This window comes from Copidosoma floridanum, unplaced genomic scaffold, assembly GCF_036245765.1.
Source record: "Copidosoma floridanum isolate Cflo_tuat_1 unplaced genomic scaffold, Cflo_Japanese_pri ptg000009l, whole genome shotgun sequence".
Taxonomy (NCBI): Eukaryota; Metazoa; Arthropoda; class Insecta; order Hymenoptera; family Encyrtidae; genus Copidosoma; species Copidosoma floridanum.
The window spans coordinates 8,411,490-8,433,735 of NW_028321886.1; the positions used below are offsets into that span (position 1 = coordinate 8,411,490).

Consider the following 22,246-nt stretch of genomic DNA (forward strand, 5'->3'; position numbering starts at 1 on the left):
TCTCTCTCCTTGCGCAGTCGCACGTGACCTAACCTAACAGCAGCTGATTAGCAGAAAGCACTTTGATCAGAACGCCAACAGCAGACACCTTCTCTTTTCTTTTCGCCGCAGCGGGGCTTCAACAGTCGTCTCAAGCGGACACCGTTGCTCCTCGTATCCGCGAAAAATGGCCTGCTCGGCGATGCGCAACCCTCTGCTGAAGAATCCAACGGTGAGTCTGTCTAAGTAGCTGTCCGAGTGTATATAATCAAGCCCGTGGCTGATCTTTCGGCTGACAGCTCGAGGGGATTGTCTCTCGAGACTTCTGTCTCTTGGTGCGCGCACGCGTGTATGTGGATGTTACTGCATGTGTTATGTAAAACCTTAATCATCAAATGTCACTATTTATGCACATTTTGGTATTAAGCCGCCCATCCTCTTCCAAACGCCCATGTATATAGAATGTCTACCAGCTGTGGCCATGAGTTATTATTATATCAACATACTTAGCCAAAACGTGGTCGATTTGTTGCTGCTTCTTACAGATCCGCCACTACGCCGCAGCAGCTGCAGCTCAATGCGCCCCGTGTGGAGCGAGCAATGCCGACGTCAAAGTGCTCGGAAACAAAATCACTGTGGCTGCGTTTGACAACGCCAGTCCTCTCACCCAGGTTTCCATCATCTTCAAGTAACGATCGACATTCTACTTATGTTGTTGCAATGATGACGCGAGCATCAAATTGACAAGCTGTTTGTAAACACTTTTTAGGGCTGGTCCACGAAACGAAACCTACGAAACTCAGGGGATCTCGCATTTGTTGAGAATCTGCGCTGGCTTAACAACCAACCGTTCGAGCACTTTTGCCGTTACCAGAAACATTCAACAGCTCGGAGGTGAATTGACAGCCATTGGCGATCGTGAAAGCATTTCCTACACCTTGAAGATCACTAGAGACAATCTGTATGTTGATCAGTTTTTTCTTTCAAGTCTAAAATATGCTGCGCTTCGTTACACGTTACAATTTTTATTTACAAACTAACAACGTTTCAGTGCCACGGCACTCAATTTCTTGGAAGATGTTGCTACCCGTCAAGTATTCAAGCCTTGGGAAGTTTCTGACGAGACTCCTAGATTCCGACACGAGGTTTCAAACGTTCCCGAAACCGTGAGACTGGTCGAGTTGATCTACAAAGCTGCTTACAGGGAGGGACTCGGATACTCACTTTACAGTCCTAAAAGACAAATCGGCAAAATAAATTCAGAAACTGTAAGTTGCTCTTTGATTGAATTTTAATGTGATGCTTCTACGATCTGCGTGGTTCTATCATACGTATTTACTCAACAGTTGAGCCACTTTGTTGCAAATCATTACACTGGCCCTAGGTGTGCTGTTGTTGGCTCTGGCATTTGTCTAAACGAGATCGAATCATTTGCTACTGGATTAAGTATTAGTTCTCAAGAAGGCTGCAACCCTATCAGTAAATACATGGGAGGTGAAATTCGCAAGGAACGTAATTCAGAGTTGGCTAGTGTAGCTCTGGCAGTCGAGGGTACTGGCCTTAAAAATGCAAAGGATGCAATTACTTTTGCAGTGCTACAAAAGGCTGTAGGTGACGGACCTAAGGTTAAATGGGGATCTTGCAATACTCCCCTTTACAAAGCTCTTGGCTGCGCCAAACAAGATCTGTTTGCTGCAGTTTCATTTAATGCAAGCCATAGCGACACTGGCTTATTTGGAATTATTATATCTGCACCAGCTGATTCTGCTAGTGCTGTAAGTGTTCACAAACCGAGTTTTAGATAAGTTACTTATTTGACAGATCTTTACAATCGTTAATTTTTTTTTTTTTTTTTTTTTTACAGCTAGTGAAAGCCGGTGCTGACTTTTTAAAGTCACCAAATATCTCAGACTGCGATGTTGCTCGTGGAAAAGCAGCTTTGAAAGTTTCAGTCTTGTCGGTTGGTGATAACCCTGCTTTGCTCCATGAAAGTATAGGTCAGCAAGCACTTTTCTTTGGATCGGTGCTGTCCCCGGGAGCTATTGCAGCTGAAATTGATAAAATCACCACAGCTGATGTTCAAAAAGTAAGAAGCAAAATATATAAGTTTGTAATTTGTGTCTATTGAGAAACAAACTTTAATAACTACTCATTTTCATTACAGGCTGCCTGCCAAGTTGCTAACGGAAAGTTGTCAATGGCTTCAATTGGAAACTTATCAAATGTTCCCTACCTTCAACAACTGTAAAAAGTCATAGGAAAAATAAATATACGGATAGTGTTGTCTGTTAAATTTTTACTTTTCCTAAGAATTGGGAAAAAATTTGAAAAAATAATCGATTCACAATTTCAGACGCATTAGAGAATTAAAGTTATTACAAGTATCATTCTGTAAATATTTAAATTCAATAATTAATACAAAACAAAGAAAACGATTGGATTAGTTTATTTAAAAAATATTTATTTAATTATTTTAGTATAATTTTATTGCTTCTATCGAATATAATCTGCTCACATCATTAGATTTTACTGTCAGAGGTTTTCCGTCTATTACCCTTTTGATTAATGCTCTCAGACTTCCCAAATCTCGTAACAATTCAAACTGCGAAATAAACATATTAATAGTTTATAGTTCAACATTAGTATCTAAAATTTTCCATAAATAAATAAAATCGTTCAAAATACTTACGTGATCATCCAATACTATCTTCAATTTTTCAAACATAACTAGTACTTCTCCATCTTGAGATAATATGTAATCCTGATAATGAGAATCTAATAAAAGTTTTACCCACTCGTAAAGTTGAGAATTATCTAATTTTTGTTTAGAACCAAGTTGATCATCATCGGAGGCTTCATCATCAAGTTTACATATTAAATGGCTTAATAATTTTAAAGTAGCGTCAAAATTTAGTCCCGTTTTAAGGTAAGACACTAAGGAAATGTCCGTGTGTTGAACTTCTAAAATTTTGTTTAATAGATCGCTTTGTAAAGTTTCATATACACTTGGCTTGGAATTTTCCAGGCATCCATTTGGTGCAGAAGCACATTTATCCGTTTTTAAACTAAATGTTAAAATCTGAAGTAACGATTCTACGGGTACTTCCTTCAAATTTTCTAGACACCATAAAATAGATGAAACATCTTTAGATTCAATTAACTGTGGTATGATGTTGTTATGTATCGTAGCATCATTTGTTCCTTCACGCAAAGAAGCAGAAATTTGAGTTGCAAGACTACTTTTAAGCTTATGTACAGGTACTTTATGAGCCATTTCACTTGGCAGAGCTTTTCCCCAATCCGCAACTTCGGATTCTTGAACAACAACTATGTCATCCTCTGCTAGATTGTTATTTTTAAAATTTAGAGTTGAACCGAGCATTGACTTGAGTCTCTGTGGCTCTAGATTGTAAGGGGCTATAGCAAGATGTCGGTTAGCTGCTAACAACAGTTTATCTTCAATTTTCCAAAGTTTCGACTCTGCTGTGTAAAGTTTTAATTTTTGAACAGCTTGAACCAATTTAAATTGAACATTATAAATAAATAACACTGCTCCTTCTTCGGAGGAATCTGCACCATATCCTGCTATTGTACTTTCATTCAGAGCAACCATAACTACTGGATAACTGGTTTTAACAACCTCCAAAACACTAACTAATGAACCAGGAATTGATTCCGAGGCTGATCCGATGAGGGGATAGCTGTATAGTCGTCCATGTGACCCTATTGATAAAACAGCAGAAAAGATTGTATTACAAATGTATTAAGATGTAAGTGAAGAATAATTAAAAAATACATTAAACCTACACAGTGTGAGTAGATGAGCATTATCATCGTTGTGTAAAAGTACGTGACCAACTAAAGTTTCAGAAGATCTTTTCAGGTCTAATCTTGTGTGTTGTTCCGATCCTTCCATATGACTGTCCCTTTTGAGTGGAACAACAATGTAACTGTATGTTTGTTCCATATTCAACAAAGCACACAAATACAGTTTTTCTTTTACACAAACCAGTTGACAATTGAGTATTTTTTCATCTGGTTTTAAAATTCCATGATCATCCCAATTTTTTCTGTTTTCAAGGGCCCAAGTTAATGATGCAGTAGCTCCATTTTGTAATACCAAAATTGGTGGACCATCTTTGAATGTGAGAATGGTATGTATTGGTGATAGGAATTTATATTTTTTAACGCTATCCAAATTTGTTTCTTCCTCTTTCCATATCCTAATGTTTTTCCCATTAAAAACAGCAACATAGTTATTCAAAATTTCATCAAAAATAACTTTGGTGCTCAAACGTTCTTTAGTGGACCAACTACTAACTTGTTTCAAATCTTGGAGCTGCACAAAAATCAACAAATTAAAATATCAAACTGCAAATTAGTAAGTTAAAAAAAAAAAAGATAATCCAGACCTTGTATCTAATGACAATGTTTTTGCCAAGTGTAACTATTGCACATCCAGGGCTTGAGTCTGTTTCTACACCAAGTAGATTTTGCTGATCGATAAGAGGACACAAAGTGTAGTAAGAACTTAGACGAGCCATAATTCCTATTACAAAATACAAATAGAGTTAACACACGAGAATCACATGGGCTTCTTGGACGATATAACTCCGTAATATACACTTCACTCTGTGCTTCGACAGTATAGTATGAAATTGCTTTTCAAACACATAATATTCAACATGGTGATAATTTGAAAAAGGATTTTTTTTTTTAACTTATCAATCACTACAAAATTTAAACGATACTTAACAGTTGTAATTCTTCATGACTCGACTTAGGTTAAGCACACAATTGAAAGCAGAGAGTAGCAGACAGAATTGCCGCCCCAGCCGTCGCCGCACATCGGCCATGTGCGTTCTCGTGTATAACTGCGCAACTCACGCGCACAGATAGCAATAGCAGTCCAGAATTCAAAACTGTTTACCTTTTGTTGTGTATACAATTATTGTGGTTAAATAAAATTAAGACGTTTTTCAGTGTTCATAAATTTGATTTCTGAATGCATTTCATTTATTAGAATATTTTTTTTTCTAATAGATGGGTTGGATTGGATATTACGAAAATTAGTCAGATTGGAATTTTAGTGTTCGTAAATTATAGTACTTGATATAAAGAAGAAAAGCCAAGGTATCCGTAAAGTTGACATCTTTCGAAATAATTTTCAATCTTGTTTTTTGAAATCCAGAGGGTAATTTTAAACAAACCAATTACTTCAGTTGCAGTAGGTTGCACAGTGACTACTCATACATAATTGAATTGTTTTCAATTTATTTAGGAAAAAAAAAAACTCTCGTTCATAATTGTACATAAAAAATTGTTCTTTTTATTACAACGAGCTGACGTACATACATGACATACATACACATATATCTCCACAGTCTCGTACATTTCGATCAGATAAATGCGGTACCTGATACCTACGAAATCGCAAACGCACACTGCACACATTATTTTGTTTTTATTTTATCGTTATTTCGACGACAACATGTACACGTACTTATCTGTTGAAAATATCTCAAAGTCGAGTGAAAATTTTAGCCGGGTATATTTATATAGCCACTCTCTCTCTCTCTCTCTCTTTCTTTTTTTTCTTCACACATTAGGTAAAGATTTTTATTTTTCGCATTATTCGAATAACGGTAAATTTTTTATCGTCTGATTTTGACAGAACGTCAATTCTTACTAAAAATCCATTTATTCGTTTTAGAAGATATTATTTAAAGAACTGATTTATCTATAAGATTACAAACACGCATTTGAAACGAGTAAGATAGTTTTATACAAAATAATTTTTAAACAATACTTTCGAAATATTTTATATTTTATTTTTATACAATTTCATATAGGCGTAATCGAAAAAATTGATTCTAGACAAATATTTAATACTTTTCAAATGAAAAAAATATAGGCTTAATATAGTTAAAGATTTTTTAATTTGTACCGTTACATTATGTATATAACCATCTATATGCATAAGTACATCGATTATGGTAATAATTGTAATGTTTCAAGTCCATACCTTTCCGTGTAAAATACACTAACGCAATTTTAAATTGATTTTTCTTTGCGCTCGTATTTGATTATCATTTTAATTCCATAAACTTAATTAATTATAATTTATTATATTCATACAGATTTTATCTAGTACAAATCCTATAAAAGTGGAATTTAAAAATTACCTATGCTATTGAATCGACTACTAAAAACGAAAAACTAAATCATTTATCAGTTAATTACTGTTAATACATGTAATAAATACATATTTATTTTGGCACATAAGTCTTTTTAAATTATATCTTTGGTTGCAAAAATAAATGACAGTGAATTTTTTTATTCATTTCCTTTGCAATAAATGTGCTTTGTCAATCGCTACGGAATTATGAGAATAATTTAAGTTTTCAGTTAAACAACTTTTAAATAATATTTATTTCAGAGAGTTTTTAAATTCAATCACGTATTTAAAAATACGTTTTTGAATGATTTTCCATTGAAAACCATACAATATTAGCTGGAATCGAAATTTTTATTTTGCAATGTACAGTACTTGAAAGTAAGACACATGAACGAAAAAAACGGAGTTTTTAACTTGGTCCTTTTTTAAGAGGCAGAGAAAAGGGCCACTGAACTATACTACATTGTTTAGAAAATATATTTGTCTATGATTCGTTAAATTTGCATGAGTTGTACACAATCACGAAACATATAAGAAAAAAAAAAAAAAAATTAAAATCTCGAAAGTACCTACAGAGATAAAATGTATTCTAAGTACATAAAAGCAAAATGTATTGTATGACTGCGAGTCTTTGCAAAATATTACATGCGTAGAAGAAAAGAGAGAAACTTTCGTGAAAATTCTACTGGGCTTACTGACGCAAATATAAACCGATTCTCTAAAATATCATTTAAAGAGACCATATAATATCAGCCGAATAATAAAAACAACAGACAATCGTAAAAATCATCAAATTAAAGAAATAATTAAAAAGCTACTTACAACAAAATAATACAAAAACAGTTCTTTTACCGACGAATTTTCACTTAATCTACACACTGGAAATAATCGTGGTATAAAATATAATGTACATCAAGTAATGACTAGAAAAAATATCATGATTGGTATCACAGTGTATAAATAATATACACTTGTTATAACTATTAGGCGTTTAAATCGTATAATAGAGATAACTTATTGAATCGAATACGAGGATCGTATCGTTAATAGAGCAGAGCCACCAATCTACTCTTTTACCATGTATTCAAATTGGCTACAAATAAAAAAATATATTTTAATATATAATAAGGATGTATACTGTTTACATGGACCTTGAAAAAAAAAAAAAAAAATGAAGATGCAAAAAGTTACGCTTGGGAAGAGAGATTATCAGTAAAAGCTTAAACTCTTGTGCTTTATGTAAGATGTATATACCTATAAAACATCTCGAAAAAGATACGAGTAGTCCTAATAAACGCTCAATAATAGCCGGAATAGTGATATCCCGATCTGGAAGTATAAGGTGCTGGACCTACCGAGTAGCTCGTGTTGTAAGTCGGCATCGAAGGTGGCGGCGAGGACAAAATGCGACTCTCCAAGCTTTCAGGAACGAGATGAGAAGTTAGTGAGCTCGCTGGCTGGGGACTGGCAATTATACGGGAGACGGAGGTATGCAAGTGGTGAGACCTCGGGGTTGGCTCTAAGCTGACGACCCGTGGCACTTCCACGTGCGAGTAGGAAGGATAGGGCGGTGGATAGGAGGGCGGAGACATGCAGGTCGCTGTTCTACTGAGATCGACGCCCTGACGCTCGCGCTCGCTCATCTCGTAAAGATGGTGATGATGGTGGTGATGGTTTTGTACCTGGGATCCAAAAGTCTGCTGAAAACCCCTGGCCGACATGTCGAGACCCTGATCGGTCGTGGATTGCACTATGAGAGGCTCGAACCTCATTCTGTCCCGATTGGCTAAGCTGAATTCGCTCTCCAGCCCATCATACTTGGACAGATCGAGCTGCTGTAGACTCTTCTCCTTCATGGAAAGACTCAAATTCTGTGCAACGGAATCACCCTCGGAATCGGAAAGTGCTTCGCTTGGTACCTGGTGATGTTGGTGATGGTGATGGGATGCCGGATGAAGGTGCGGGTGACTGAGAGGATGAGAAATTTCAGGATAACGCTGGGGCGACGTCGGGACTTCTTGGGATACGTGAATGACCCGCTGGAGGTCCTGTTGGTCAATATATTGCTCGATACTGTGCGTTCGTCCCGCCGTACTGACGTAGTCAACAGGCCTGTGCAGATGAAAGTCCAAGTGCATGTGGTTTGGTGGCGTATGCCTGATGTGCTGATTAACTGTTGGGGATGCGGCTAGCTCGTCTTGCATGTAGGAATCCAAGTGGACACCTGTGTCTGGCGACCTGTGAACGACTTGAGCTTGCGAACAGGCGGTTTTGAAGTCAAGCTCGTTTGAAAGGGAGTAGAGGTTTGTATCGCGATCGTTGTCTTCCAAAATGGGACTGGACACGACTCCGATTTCACGCTCGGCAGCGTCGAGTGCAGCCTCAACGAGTAGACTAGCGTTCGAACTGTCCGTTCTTCGGTACAGGCTTAAACCAAGCTTAGTTTCTTCAATCAAATTTTGACTCAGCTGCTGTTGCGGCTGATCCTGAATTTTATCCTCATCGCTTCTATTATCTTGGAAATCGTAAATGTCGGTCGGAGGAACATTAGCTGGCGGCGGGGGAGGCGGTTGTGTCATCGGAGTAGGGTCGAATTCACCGATCCACTTTTTTTCATTTTTGTTTGGAGTTCGCGATCTGTAAGATATCGACATGAGATCGACATCCGATTCGGTATTCTCTTCTGTCGGTGACTCCGTAGAAGGCTCATTCACTGTTGGTATAGGTTCACTTGGCTCCTCACTAGGTCTAAACTCGTTATTTGAATCGCTATTACTGTTACACGGCAATTCAGCAGTGGATGGCGCGTTATTATTTTCATTGCTACCATCGTCAAAAGATGCTAAACTATCACTGTTTTCCTGTGGTAAAAAATCGTAGTTGTTGATTAACAAATTTATTTAGTTACGATTTATCATAAAATAATTTAAGTTTTGCATACCTGTGAACTTGATTTATTGAATTTTGGCGTTTTCCCTCTGCCAGAATCTTCTGCTAAACCTCCACTGTAAGCATCGAAAGTATAAGCTACCGATCGTTCGATTTTTGGCATCAAGTCTTCACTAAGTCCATGCACTTTTTTATAATGAAACTGTAGGCACTGTTTTGTCGTGAAGGCAGCTCTACAACTATTTTCTTTACATCTGAAAATTCGATTTCAATTAAAAATATCTTTAAAATTGAATTTAAAAAATGAACTCGTGGTAAAATAAGGGTAATAAAATTACTTGAAAGGCTTGACTCCACTGTGGGTCAACATGTGAATTTTTAAATTACTTTTGTTTTGAAACATTTTTCCGCAACGGTCGCAAGTAGCTGCTCCAACAACGTCTTTTTGATGGACCTCTTTCATGTGTCGCTGTAAAGCAGCGCGGGAACCAAGAAGTTTTAAACATAACTTACACTGGAATTCTCGTAATACTTCTGACATATCTGTTGAATAGCGCATAAATTGTAAAAATTTTATTTTTAAAATTATTCCAAAATAAAATAGCATCAAATATAATTACCACTATGCATCCTTTTGATGTGTACTTTGAGCTTTTGTGGTTGACAAAATTTGCGACCACAAAAATCACACAAAGGTCTAGATCTCTGAGGGTTTTGGGAACAACCGTATGTTCTATGCATTTCTAGATAATTTAGCCTTAAAAAGAATTTTTTACAATATTGACACTGATATGCACCCTGTCCTTCATGAAGTTGAGCTGCGTGCTTCATAATATTCTCTTTCCCTAAAACAGCCTGTCCACATACCTAAGAAAAATATTCAAGTATTGGGAATAAATACCAAACTCAAGTTTTCAATGTAAGTACTGAAATATTAATTCAAGTCACGTACTTTACAGTGATATTTCCTTATGGTAAGACTAAAATTCATATCGTGAAATATGCAGCAATGAAGTCGATAGTAAATTGGATGAGTAAAATTTAAATTACATCCTCCGCAATCTGTAATAATTAATTAATATCATTGTAATCAGAGACCTCAAACAGGTGAAATATTCATTAATACATTACTTGTTTTATCCATCTTATTTTTTCTAGCCCAATTTGTTGTATTTGAATCTGACCAATACATCAATTCTGTGCCCGTATTCAAACTTTTAGTTGTTACTAAAAAGAGTTCTCCATTTCTTTGGACCACAACTACGTTTCTATCTTCTTTATTTTCGGAGGGTCTAACATAACGTATCCAATTGCTAGCTAATGGATTTGTGGTACTAATGTATGACGTTTTATTGTTGACATCTACCTAAAGGGCAAACAATCGAAGTTTTATTGTTTTCACTTGAAAATGTCAATATAAGTTGAACAAAAATTAAATTAAAAAAATTTAATTATACCTCATAGATGTGTCTCATTGAACAATCATCTGGTATATCCATTTCTTGAATAAGCTTACCCACTAAAGGACCTAATTGTGCATACATAGGTATACTACTTTTTACAAACACACCTAGACCGTGATCTGTGTTTGTTGACTTGAGCTCTAAGCAATCAGGCAAGGATTCTCTTGAATAGAGCGGCCTATTAGTGCCAATAACTTCTTGTTTCTCTTCAAATTCTGATTTTGCTTTTGATTTGTATTGCTCTGGTGCATCTTCATCTGACTCGAAGCCATCATCCAAATATTTATCATAGCCTTGGGACATTGGATCACTGGAGTTGTAGCCTTTCATGGCTTCAGAGTTGCTCTTGTGTTTTTTTTCCCACTGATCCAGACTTATGGAATCATTAATGATGTATTGAGGTTCCATCAAGGGACAAGCATCTTGTAAATGCCTGCAATTACATTCTTGGCACATTTTTATTTTAATAGCTAATCTTGGAGGATCCGAGCCAGCGTTTTCATCTGGTAGTGCTTCAGAAATACTATTATCAGGTACAGTAGTGACAGTTGCTGGGTTAGAATCATTGGAGTGTGCAATGTCTTGATTTTGATCCGTGCTCACAATCCCATCTTGAGGAGCTTTTCTCACATCACGGTGTTTCTTATTTTGGTGGTCCTTGTGTTTTTTCTTATCACGTTTGTGCAGTGATGTTATTAATTCGTCACAATAACTTCTATCTAATTCCACCATCACGCTGCAAGTCTCCACGGATCCATGTTTAGAACGTTTATGCTTTTTGTTTGAATTTTCATGTTCCGCGGGCTCTTCTTTTTTATCATCCACCTCTTTTGATGAACTTTTTGCAGGATGCGCAAACAAATCCTCATTTGACTTCAACGAGCTTAATAACGTTTTATCTGATTCATCCGAGTTATTTTCAACATCTTCAGCTTGTTTATTTGTGCAATTTTGTACCTTATTAATGTTTTCTTGTTCTTGATCACAAATTTCATTGAAATTATGATCACCAGATGTAAGCTCACGGACATCTGGACAAGCTTCTTTGTCTTTTTTCTTGCACGATCTGTCCAATTCTAAAAATTTAGCAGTATCTTCAGAATTGGAATCTACAGGTGATTGAGTGATTGTCTGTGAAACGAAATTATCCTGCACATCAGTTGAACACTTTTCAGTCTCAGAACTTGACTCAAATTCCCACAAAACGTCATTAGACACCTTGTTATTCAGAGCCAACTCTTTGATCTTTTGATGTTTCTTTTTCTTTCGCTTTTCTTTGTGATGTCTTCCTTTGCTTTTATGGCGCTTTGTCTTACTGGTCTTAGAGCCTGGTTTAAAATACAACTTGCTATCCTGTTTTTCCAAACTACTCGTGAAATTTGCCACTTTTTCCGGCTTGTCAGCCTTTTCACTTTTTATTGACTCCTCGGAGGCAGCAGTAAGCTTCCTCAGACTGCGCCTTGGCAATTCCTGCATGTCCTCCACCACCGGGCTTGCAGCCTCTTCGCTATTAAGGGCTTTAATTTTTTTATCGTTCCCCGGCTTCCAAGGCTCTTCATCTTCATGGCACTCGTCGTCTCTCCTGTAGAATATACAAAAGTTTACCTCGAAAGAACCAAGCAAAGAGAAGCATTCAGAACGAATAAACAAAATAGTATCATGATCGACAACAACAAACAGGTCTTACCGAGTGTCAATCGAGTCGGCAAGGTTGAGCAGGTAAAGAACGAGATCGTCGTCCGTGTGCAGACCAAGCCTCTTCTTGAGGGAGAGCCAGCGTCGTCCGTGCCGGGGCCCGATGTGCACACTCCGGAGACCCTTGATGGTTTTTTCCTTCGGCCCGGTCGCCGGCTGTTGCTGATGTTGCAGCGTGGACTCACGCGCGTGGGCAACATGCCTCCCGGCCTTCTTCGGCATGCCTACAATAACATATCCTGGTGCGCCAGGAGTCACGGCCACCCCCTCACTGTCTGTTGTGTCCCTTTTTTAAGCCACGCTTCACACACACTGACCGCGACCGCAAACGAGAACGAGATATGTCGTAGACGCGGTTGATCCTTTCCCGCAGCTGCTGCAGTCCGTATAGGCAGTGTGCGAAAAAGCTCGCGACGACGACGAGCAACGACGGAGAACTTTAAAACTCGTATACCGCGGTGGCTCAAATGATGCTGTGGGAGATGGGAGACCTTCTAGCAGCAGTTTTCGTGTTTTGTTCTTTATGTGTGCAGACTCTCTCTCTTCTCTTTCTACAAGACTTTATCTCTCTCTTTTCTTTCACTTTTTTTTATTTAGGTATGTAATGTAGCCCCGAATCCAATAAAAAGTAAGTACCCAACATTCGTAGTGTGCGAGAGTGTGTATACCACACCATGATGTCATGTATATGGATGATTCCGCGGCGGAACCCGGTACTGACTCGACTCAAACGATACGATGTCCCTCCGATTAGTATAGGTATGCGCGTTCCTAGATGAAAGTGAATTATATGTTTATTTAACAAACTGCGCTCTTTCTTCACTATTCTTCGAAAACAGCATTCGAAATCGTTGTGGGGGTAAAATTTTCGAAAAAACGGTCGAAACGTCCTCTTCGTCCTCTAAATCGCTCTTCAGTTTTGTCACTTTTTGGCCCTCGCCGTGCGCGGACATGGAGCTTGCGAATAAAAGTCAAATAACTTTGGGGTACTTAATATCAATCTATCGCCATCAAAACCAAATTCCTTCATTAACTGCAATCAAAGAAATGAGCCCGCATTTTGGCCCCAAAACATAGTCAAAAAATGAGTGTATCGCGCATTTATATTCAATAATTATATTGATAAAGAGTGTGAGAGTTTGATGGAACGCAAGTAAAAATTGGCCACACCGTTTTGTTAAACCGAGTTCAAAACTAAGTTTAACTAAGGTTTGACGTTATTGTACGGGGATAAAAAATTTTTATCTTTTCTGTTCACCTGCATCCTGCGGCTCGTACAATTTTTTTAAAAGTATAATGTGCGCGTTTTCTCACTAAGGATGTTCATACAAAACGTCATTTTGCGAAACTTGAATGTCCTTTCCGACCACCCCAATGATAAAAGTGTATTTCTTTTTCACACTTTAGGACAACATATTATATATATATTACACCAAACTTGTTTTCCATTACTGTTGGACTAAAACTTTAGACGTAAGTATCACGTATCTTTTGGCATTTGTGCCAAAACACCTTTTTTTCGCGAGATGCGTCAATCAACGGTAATGATACTTTGAACGTTAGTGGCGGTGTGGTATATACACTATTTTAAAAGGATCCAACTTAGCTTAAATAAAAGCTACATAATAAAGCCCAATTAATTAAAAAAAAAAAAAAAAAAAACAATTTAGTGCCACCAATCGAAAGTTATAGAGGTTTAAAGAGGAAAAGAATTTCTACTATATGTATATATATCATTGTTAGCGATTTTTATGGATCATCTTCTTTCGATCGCTATAATTTTTGATAAGTCGCACCCAATAGAAAAAAAAATTTTTTCAATTGATTGCAGGTAAGAACACTACTCCAACTATATAAAGCAGCTTCAACCTACACGTAAGTACCAATAATTTAACCCAATAACTCATAAATCTAACTTTTTTAATGATTTTGAGACGGAAGCTTCCATGTACATATAGGGCGCGCCCGGCGCGCTCGCACATGTCAAAAAAAAGAGATAAGTAATAAACAGTAGGCTTGTTCAAGCGTATATAAAGTGGATCGGTCCAGCGCTTTCCCGGCTATGCAGATACAAAACAGATCATCTAACATGTTTAAGTATACAACCGAAACGAACCTGGTTTTTCAAGGGAGGTGGTGGACGTGGGGGTGGGGGTTTACTTTGTTGAAAATTATATATTATACTTCATTCGCCTCGTTCGAAGAGATTACTATGTAGTACTCCTTTTGTCCACTAGATGTCACAACTTTAGAGCTAAAAAGAAAAGAAAAAAGGAGAGAGGAGCTGGCGGTGCCAGCTCGCCCGTTCTGTGCGCTCACTCTCTTCATTCTCTTTTGTTGTGCGCTAGAGGTACAACCGTAAGAGAGCTTAAGTGTTAAGTTTTTCTTCCGAGTGTTTGTGTTTTGCGTGTGCGTGATGAGCAAAAGAAAGGGTGAAACCCTGATGGACGCCTTAGACGCCAAAGCCTTCGAAAGGCAAAAAAGGTTGCTGCTGGACCAATTAGCCTTCCTGCAGGCTGCCAAGCAGGATACAGAGGAGGCCGCTGGCTCAGAGGAGGAAGCCGACGGAAGGTTTTCAGACAAAGACTACGACTCGGAAGATGGTGATGATAAAGGTATGTTGCATAATATATTTTGTGTCTAAGCATGCGACATATATAGTCATTGGATGTCTCTCATGTAATTAGAGGCCTCTCCAATCTACCTATGGTTGCTTTTCGGGTATCGGCGTCTCTCATGTATTTAGGGACTATTTGCCGCTCAATTATTCTTTTGATAATTACTTGCGACGTCTCTCGTGTATTCAGAGACAGTTTAGGTATATATATATATATATATATATATATAGTCGCATGTGGCCTGAAGCCTGCATAGACAGGTTGCGCCCGCACGCTCTTGAGAGGTGCCATTGCAGAGAGGAGAGGGTAGCAAGGAGAAAAAGGCGGTAAACAACCGGTATATATAGCTAATGCTTTCCGAGAATTACTCGTGTGCTGCATGCACGTGCGTGGGTCGCGTTGATACCACGTATACCCGCTCCCTCTCCTATATTGTCTCCATATGGAGTACATAAAAAAAAAAAAAAAAAAAAAAAAAAAAAATTTATATGCTTATAGAGAAAACTTCCAACGACAAAGTGTCAAACGAAGAAAATAACCCTGATGGGATTGAAGAGGAGATTCTCCAAGTAATAGGAGAAGATCCGCGCGCGCACAAGGCGCTTTCATTTACTCTGCACCCGGCTATGCTGGATAGGTGGCAATATTGGTACCAAAACGGTTTGGAGAAAACTGAGAGAGATGGTCTGCTAGACAAATACGCAGCACCAACGGGATTGGAAGCACCCGAAATCAATACCGTAAGTCGATGTGTTCTTGCTTTATTTTGGGATTATTGCTGGAAGTTGGCTAATTTGCATTTATATCATAGGAGATAGCCTCAAAGCTGCTACCTAATGCCAAGAGTAGGGATGTTGCTATGGTTAAGAGACAGCAAGAAGCCGGCGCAGCCTTAAGCGCCGTAGGGGCGGTCTTAACGAGTCTCATAAATGAGAGGGAAGGCATTGACAGGTTAGACTGTATTGAAAAGTTAAATGACGCAACCAAGCTTTTGTCGGACCTGATGGCCAGTCAAAACAAGTCCCGCAAAGCCTTCATATTTACCGGTTTGGACAAGGAAGCTAGGGCTCTTTTGGCCAATACGAAGTCTGATAAGTGGCTGTTTGGAGAGAAATTGGGCGACAGGGTCTTGGAAGCCCAAAAGATCGAAAAGATCTCCAAGTCTCTGGCCAAGCCTCCAGCTAAACCGACTCGCCCTCCATTCGTACAACGTTTTCCGGGAAACGTGAGCAGCCCGCGAGGAAGAGCGCTCCCCCACTCAGCGGGCAGGGGTCTACCCTATCAACGGGGAAGCTTCAACTCTCGCATGGGGTACAGGAGTGTACCACGCAATCAGCCATTCAACAAAGGTGCTCATTACCAGGGGAAGAGGCAGGAGAACGTCGGTCCACGGACATAGAAGATGTAGGTGTCTCAGCAGGAAGACTGCGTTTCTTTGTAAGAGAGTGGAAAAAGATCACGGCTGATAAGGTCATTTTAGGTTATGTTACAGGTCTTAGGTTATATTTTGAGATCCCGGTTTTCCAGTCGGTCACCCCAGTACCTTTCTTCTCTGACAATGAGAGTCAACAGATTGACACAGAAGTAGTTAAATTATTAGCGAAGGGGGCTATTGAGCCAGCAGAGGAAGCAAAGGATCAATTTATTTCAACTTACTTTTTAGTCCCGAAACCCGACGGCTCGTGCCGTTTTGTGCTAAATCTTAAAAAATTGAATGAATTTTTAATTACCCAGCACTTTAAATTAGAGGATTACAGAACAGCTACTAGTTTGATTTCCAGAGACGTGTATATGTGCAAAATAGACTTAAAAGATGCATTTTTTGCAGTTCCGATACACAAGACCAGCCGAAAATTTTTAAGATTTATATGGAAGGGAAAAATTTTTCAATTTACGTGTTTACCTTTCGGGTTAAGTATAGCTCCGTTTGTATTTACCAAATTGCTAAAACCAGTCGTATCCTTTTTAAGGTCAAGGGGTTTTATGTCAGTATTATACCTAGACGACTTTTTAATTATTAGCAAGGATAAAGACCAATGTTTATTTAATGCGCACACAACGATAAATTTGTTAAGATTATTAGGGTTTTTAATTAATTGGCCCAAAAGCTGCCTAATTCCTTCTCGCTCATGTACCTTTTTAGGGTTTGTGATTGACTCAAGATATTATTCGTTAGAGTTACCTGTAGATAAAAAATTAAAATTACTCGAACTCCTGGGAAAGTTTTTGGATAAGAAGTTCTGTAAGATTAAAGAATTTGCAGTTCTTATAGGGAAGCTAGTGGCAGCAGCCCCGGCAGTTGAATATGGGACAGTGCACATCAAAGCCCTGGAAAGAGAAAAGATATGGGCATTACGTAGGAATGGTTTCCTCTATAGTGGTCAGATGACCATTCCGGACTCCGTGAAACCGGATTTAGAATGGTGGAAATATAATTTGCCTACCTCAAAAAACAAATTCAAGTCTTTTGACTTTTCAGCAGTTATTTTCACCGATGCATCCTCCACGGGTTGGGGTGCCACGAATGGGTGCAACGGTGTTCATGGTCATTGGGGCACTAAAGAAAAATTTTTTCATATTAATTATTTAGAACTATTAGCTATTAAATTGGCCCTTCAGGCTTTAGCGAGCGAGATGTCAGACTGTCAAATCTTGCTCAGGGTAGATAATACTACTGCTATTTCATATATAAATAAAATGGGTGGTGTGCGTTTCCAAAAATACAATTTATTGGCAAAAGAGATTTGGGACTGGGCAGAGGCTAGAAGAATTTTTCTTTTTGCCTCATATATAGCATCAGCAGATAATGTGGAGGCCGATAGGTTATCTAGGTTAGTCAATAAAGACGCAGAATGGGAAATTAGTGAGTCGTTCTTTAAACAGATTGTTCACGCGCTAGGCACCCCGACTATTGACTTGTTCGCTAATAGGAAAAATTCAAAATGCGAGAATTTCATCTCGTGGTTTCCGGAGCCAGAGGCTTGCCAGATTGACGCTTTTACTATAAAATGGTCAGGTTTGAATTTTTACGCGTTCCCTCCATTCGGTTTGATCCTGAGGGTCTTATTCAAGATAAGACACGACAGAGCTTCGGGGATAGTCGTAGTTCCTTACTGGCCAAATCAGCCCTGGTTCCCACTTTTCTTTGACATGTTAGTCGGCAAAGAAGTGATTTTTGGCCCTAATAATAATTTGCTATTATCCCCATGTAGGTCCAGGACGCATCCGCAGGCGAAGCACCTGCGTTTAATGGCAGGCAAATTATCGGGGAGGCCTTCCTCTTAAAGGGGGCCCCGCAAGAAGCGGTTAATGTTCTTCTGGCATCGATTTCACAATCTACAATCAAACAGTATAGTTCAGCCCTCAAGAGCTGGAGTATTTTTTGTGATAGTAACAGATTAGATATATTATCCCCGGATAGAAATAACCTCTTAAGATTCTTATCCGAGTGTTACGATAAAGGAGCCTCTTATGGAACCTTAAATTCTGCCAGATCAGCTATTTCACTGATCTCGGGAGATCATCTGGGGCAAGACCCTATGGTCTCAAGATTTTTGAAAGGAGTTTTTTCAATGCGTCCATCAAAGCCGAAGTATTCACACACGTGGGATGTGTCGGTAGTCCTGGATTATTTAAGGTCCTTGGGACCATATCAAAGTCTGAGTTTAGAATTAATTACGTTTAAAACGGTTATGCTATTAGCGATATGTACAGCCCACAGGGCACAAACTCTATCAAAAATCAAAATATATAACATATATAATACTTCTAAGGGACTAGAGATAAGGATTGACGAGGCAATTAAAACTTCAGGCCCTGGCCGGTTCCAACCCCTTTTAGTTCTTCCAAATTTTACTGAAGAGCCAAATTTATGCGTGGCTTCAGCCGTAAGGGAATACCTGCGATCCACGGAAATTTTAAGGGATAACAGGGATACTTTATTTATCACAATTAAAAAGCCCCATACGGCGGCAACGTCGCAAACTATTAGTAGGTGGTTGAAAGCGGTCATGGCTAGGAGCGGTGTTGATACAAGCGTCTTCTCTAGTCACTCGACTAGGCATTCCGCAACCTCGGCAGCGTTTAACGCAGGGGTTAACCTAGATTTAATTAGGACGGCGGCGGGTTGGTCAAGTAGATCTCAAGTTTTTGCAAAATTTTATAACCGTCCTATTGTGCCTGATAAGTACGAATTCGCTAGTAAGGTTATAGCAATAAATAGTAAAATAGTACAAACCAATGTGCAAGATAACATGTAGTTTAAAGCATTAATAAAATTTTTTACCTAAGATTATAAAATTCTCTTGTTTATTCATCTATACAAGATTTGCTCACTGACTCTGAATAACTACATAGTAATCTCGAGAACGAGGCGAATGAAGTATAATTAAAAATCAAACGAACTTACCTGTAAGTGAAGTTCGATTGTAATTATACGAAGAGCCTCGTTCGAAGAGATTACGGTCCCTCCCTATTTATTCTAAATTAATTATTAGTTCCTCTTTTTTCCCACCCTGTTTTGGGTTCGCAAATAAAAAAAAAAAAAAAAAAAAAAATCTCTAAAGTATGAAGAGAGTGAGCGCACAGAACGGGCGAGCTGGCACCGCCAGCTCCTCTCTCCTTTTTTCTTTTCTTTTTAGCTCTAAAGTTGTGACATCTAGTGGACAAAAGGAGTACTACATAGTAATCTCTTCGAACGAGGCTCTTCGTATAATTACAATCGAACTTCACTTACAGGTAAGTTCGTTTGATTTTTAATTTTTTAGTATTTATCTGTGCGCAGAGCAGAGCCAGAGAACCGACCAACTTTGAGCTTGAACAAACCTATAGTGTGTGCGCACGATGCGATGGTTCAATTATTAAAATAATAATTTTTTTTTTTTTTTTTAATCCAGCTCAGGTCATACAACATATCCATTTAATTTTATAACTTAAATCTTATCTAACGTGTAAAAGCATGTTTGAGGCTTCTTGAGTTATTAATTTAAAAAACACATAAAATAAATTTTCTTCAGTAAACAGTTCATAAATTTTGCTTCACAAAAATGAGGTTTTTTCAACTTCAACAATCTTGCCAACTACGAGATTCATATATATAATCTTAAAGACTTTTTACTTTTAAAGATTTTAAATTTTGAACGGTAAAAAAAAATGACGATTGACGTCAGACTATAATTTATCAATTTAAAATGTATGCTTGCTACGAATATGTTGTTGTTATCCCTTCCATGTTTCCCTCCCTCAGTCTCCATCTCCAACCGACGGCTGGCAAGTGGCAGTGGCAAGTGGTGTTGGGGTTGTATATAATAGTAGGTATGCAACGTCATATGCATTAGTTTTCGAAGCAAAATGCGCTCAGAGCGTTTGTAGCGCACAAACCAGTAATATAGTTTAATAATATTGCTTTTTATAAAATATTCTCATCTTTTTCTTCAATTCTTCACGATGTACATAATTTTTCGTGTTATTTTGAGTTTCTTGCACTTTGCGTACAGCTTCCAATATTTTGTACAACAGCAATACACACGATTTTTGTTGTTCATCGAACGATGTACACGCTCAAGCAAAGTCAAATCTAATTATTCATCGTTGAAGATTAACGAGAATTTAATCAATGTACCGAAAATACCAAGGCATCTAGCATTTTTGCTAGGACACGAAGAAGTCTCAGTGTTGGATGTTGTGAAGTTGATCAGCTGGTGTGTCGTTGCTGAAATACCTTTTATCAGTTTTTACGATCACAAAGGTATTGTTACAAGAATCGTTTGAATAAATGTGACATGTAATTTTATTCTTTGTTAACATTTTGCAGGAAATTTACAGAAAAATCAAGTTTTTATCAAAAAGAGAATTAGTGAAATGGAACCCAGTATATCGAAGAATATTGAATGGCCAAGTGTTTCAGGTAAAGCTACCAATGGTGTAAAAAATGTTGCCATAGCCAACAAAGATGTTTACACAAACAACAAAAATTCTAAAGTGGGAGATGTTAGTGAGCACAGAACAAAAGTGTATTTTTTATCATATGCAGACTGTAAAGGGAGAATTGTCAGTGTTACAAAAAGTTTGGCAAAAGTCAATAATTCAAGTATTTTTCAAGAAGAAAGCATCACGCCTGAGTTCCTGGACAAACAGTTAAGCATAAGCAATGACACACCAAATCCTGATCTGGCAATAGTTTTTGGTAAAACTATGTGCACATATGGCTTCCTTCCATGGCAAACTAGAATAACGGAATTTTTGTAAGAGTAGACCTTTTTTTTATTCCGTTATCCATACAAGTTTTTCATTGTAATAAACTAAATGTTATTTTTAAATTTTCCATCAGCACGTTTCCAACCCATCATGACGTATCATCAGATGGTTTTATAAAAACGTTGGTAAAATTCAGCAAATGCCAACAACGATATGGAAAGTAGCTACAAATCAAACTGTAATTTTAAGTGAACAAATGCTCGAAATTTGTATCTTCCAGTAATTGTTTATTTTCCACTAATAATGGACAATAGTGTACAGCAATTATTTTTATAAAAAATGAGTATGAGTTTTGAAGATTTTAAAACAATTTGTTTCAAAGTTTACTTACATCGTTATAAAATAATTGTAATTACGTAATAATGTAAAAAATGTACAAATTTTTAATATATACATATTGTTTATTCATATAAGTATGAATTGTAATTGAAAAAATCATTTTGAAAGGACCTACACCCAACAGTATTGAAGATAATTATATAAACTAACATATTTAGAACATGTACATTTATGCCTTGAACTTTAGCAGCAGATAAGAATTATTGAGTGGGCAATGCTATCAGCGAAGCAATGATAAAAAAAAAAAATTACTGCTAAAGTAACATTACAAAAATAATTTTTGAATACTTCGTTTTTATTGGTATATTGATATATAAATAAATGCACACAAATTGTATAATAATACGTCGCAAATATGCGTGTAAATATATTATATTACGGAAAAATGCCAAAAAAAATGTGTGGTAAGCTACAAATATCGTTTATCAAAGTCATCAAACGTACATGAATTAACCATTGCAGAATGATCAATGGTTTATATGTTTTAATATTTACTATGATTTTAAAACTTGGAATTTTGAAATTTACTGTCGAATCTTGAAAAATTTTTCAACAAATTAGCAACAGTATATGTAAAATTATAAGACATGAAAAATAGTTGAATTTACTGTTCACTCAAATTCTATAAGTATAATTTGAAAAAATACTTAACACTTTTCTTTCGTAAAATTTTCCGTTACGATTGTGAAAAAAAAAATTGTACTGGAAAGAGGATATTTTTAAATTGAAGAATGTGAAAAAATAATGGTAGAATGCATATGAAAATCATTGTAATTTAGTTTATTGAAGAAGAAAAATACATTTATTTATATGTTAGCCTCAGTAAATAT

The 22,246-nt window shown here is 37.4% G+C and overlaps 4 protein-coding genes across 7 annotated transcripts; 2 read left to right on the forward strand and 2 right to left on the reverse strand.

The window, feature by feature from the left end:
• Window positions 1-7: 7 nt before the first annotated feature.
• On the forward strand, window positions 8-3,990 carry UQCR-C2 (Ubiquinol-cytochrome c reductase core protein 2). Of its 2 annotated transcripts, none has more exons than XM_089589450.1 (7): window positions 8-211; window positions 525-667; window positions 749-940; window positions 1,031-1,247; window positions 1,326-1,758; window positions 1,848-2,065; window positions 2,144-3,990. In XM_089589450.1, the coding sequence occupies exons 1-7, from the start codon at window positions 167-169 to the stop codon at window positions 2,225-2,227; spliced, it is 1,332 nt and encodes a 443-aa protein (XP_089445576.1). In that variant the 5' UTR covers window positions 8-166; the 3' UTR covers window positions 2,228-3,990. The 2 variants fall into 2 exon arrangements, with proteins under 2 accessions (XP_089445576.1, XP_014217339.2); XM_014361853.3 differs by having other exon boundaries at window positions 11-211; window positions 1,326-1,754; window positions 1,844-2,065.
• On the reverse strand, window positions 2,420-4,812 carry LOC106645884 (nucleolar protein 11). 3 transcript variants are annotated; one of them, XM_089589448.1, is made up of 5 exons: window positions 4,736-4,812; window positions 4,392-4,528; window positions 3,787-4,318; window positions 2,669-3,702; window positions 2,420-2,581 (listed from the first exon to the last, which is right to left on the reverse strand). In XM_089589448.1, exons 2-5 carry the CDS (start codon window positions 4,521-4,523, stop codon window positions 2,453-2,455), a joined length of 1,827 nt encoding a protein of 608 aa, XP_089445574.1. In that variant the 5' UTR covers window positions 4,524-4,528; window positions 4,736-4,812; the 3' UTR covers window positions 2,420-2,452. The 3 variants fall into 3 exon arrangements, with proteins under 3 accessions (XP_089445574.1, XP_089445575.1, XP_014217338.2); XM_089589449.1 differs by lacking the exon at window positions 4,736-4,812 and having other exon boundaries at window positions 2,669-3,226; window positions 3,287-3,702; window positions 4,392-4,722; XM_014361852.2 differs by lacking the exon at window positions 4,736-4,812 and having other exon boundaries at window positions 4,392-4,722.
• A 1,205-nt stretch (window positions 4,813-6,017) lies between these two features.
• Window positions 6,018-12,621, reverse strand: LOC106645860 (uncharacterized). Its single transcript, XM_014361816.2, has 8 exons — window positions 12,197-12,621; window positions 10,504-12,091; window positions 10,178-10,412; window positions 9,999-10,108; window positions 9,667-9,913; window positions 9,385-9,589; window positions 9,099-9,300; window positions 6,018-9,018 (listed from the first exon to the last, which is right to left on the reverse strand). The coding sequence occupies exons 1-8, from the start codon at window positions 12,424-12,426 to the stop codon at window positions 7,456-7,458; spliced, it is 4,380 nt and encodes a 1,459-aa protein (XP_014217302.2). The 5' UTR covers window positions 12,427-12,621; the 3' UTR covers window positions 6,018-7,455.
• A 2,827-nt stretch (window positions 12,622-15,448) lies between these two features.
• On the forward strand, window positions 15,449-21,354 carry Tango14 (transport and golgi organization 14). Its single transcript, XM_089589764.1, has 10 exons — window positions 15,449-15,562; window positions 15,634-16,207; window positions 16,315-16,509; window positions 16,999-17,990; window positions 18,035-18,364; window positions 18,596-19,027; window positions 20,068-20,135; window positions 20,318-20,568; window positions 20,635-21,064; window positions 21,151-21,354. The coding sequence occupies exons 1-10, from the start codon at window positions 15,449-15,451 to the stop codon at window positions 21,239-21,241; spliced, it is 3,477 nt and encodes a 1,158-aa protein (XP_089445890.1). The 3' UTR covers window positions 21,242-21,354.
• Window positions 21,355-22,246: the final 892 nt, after the last annotated feature.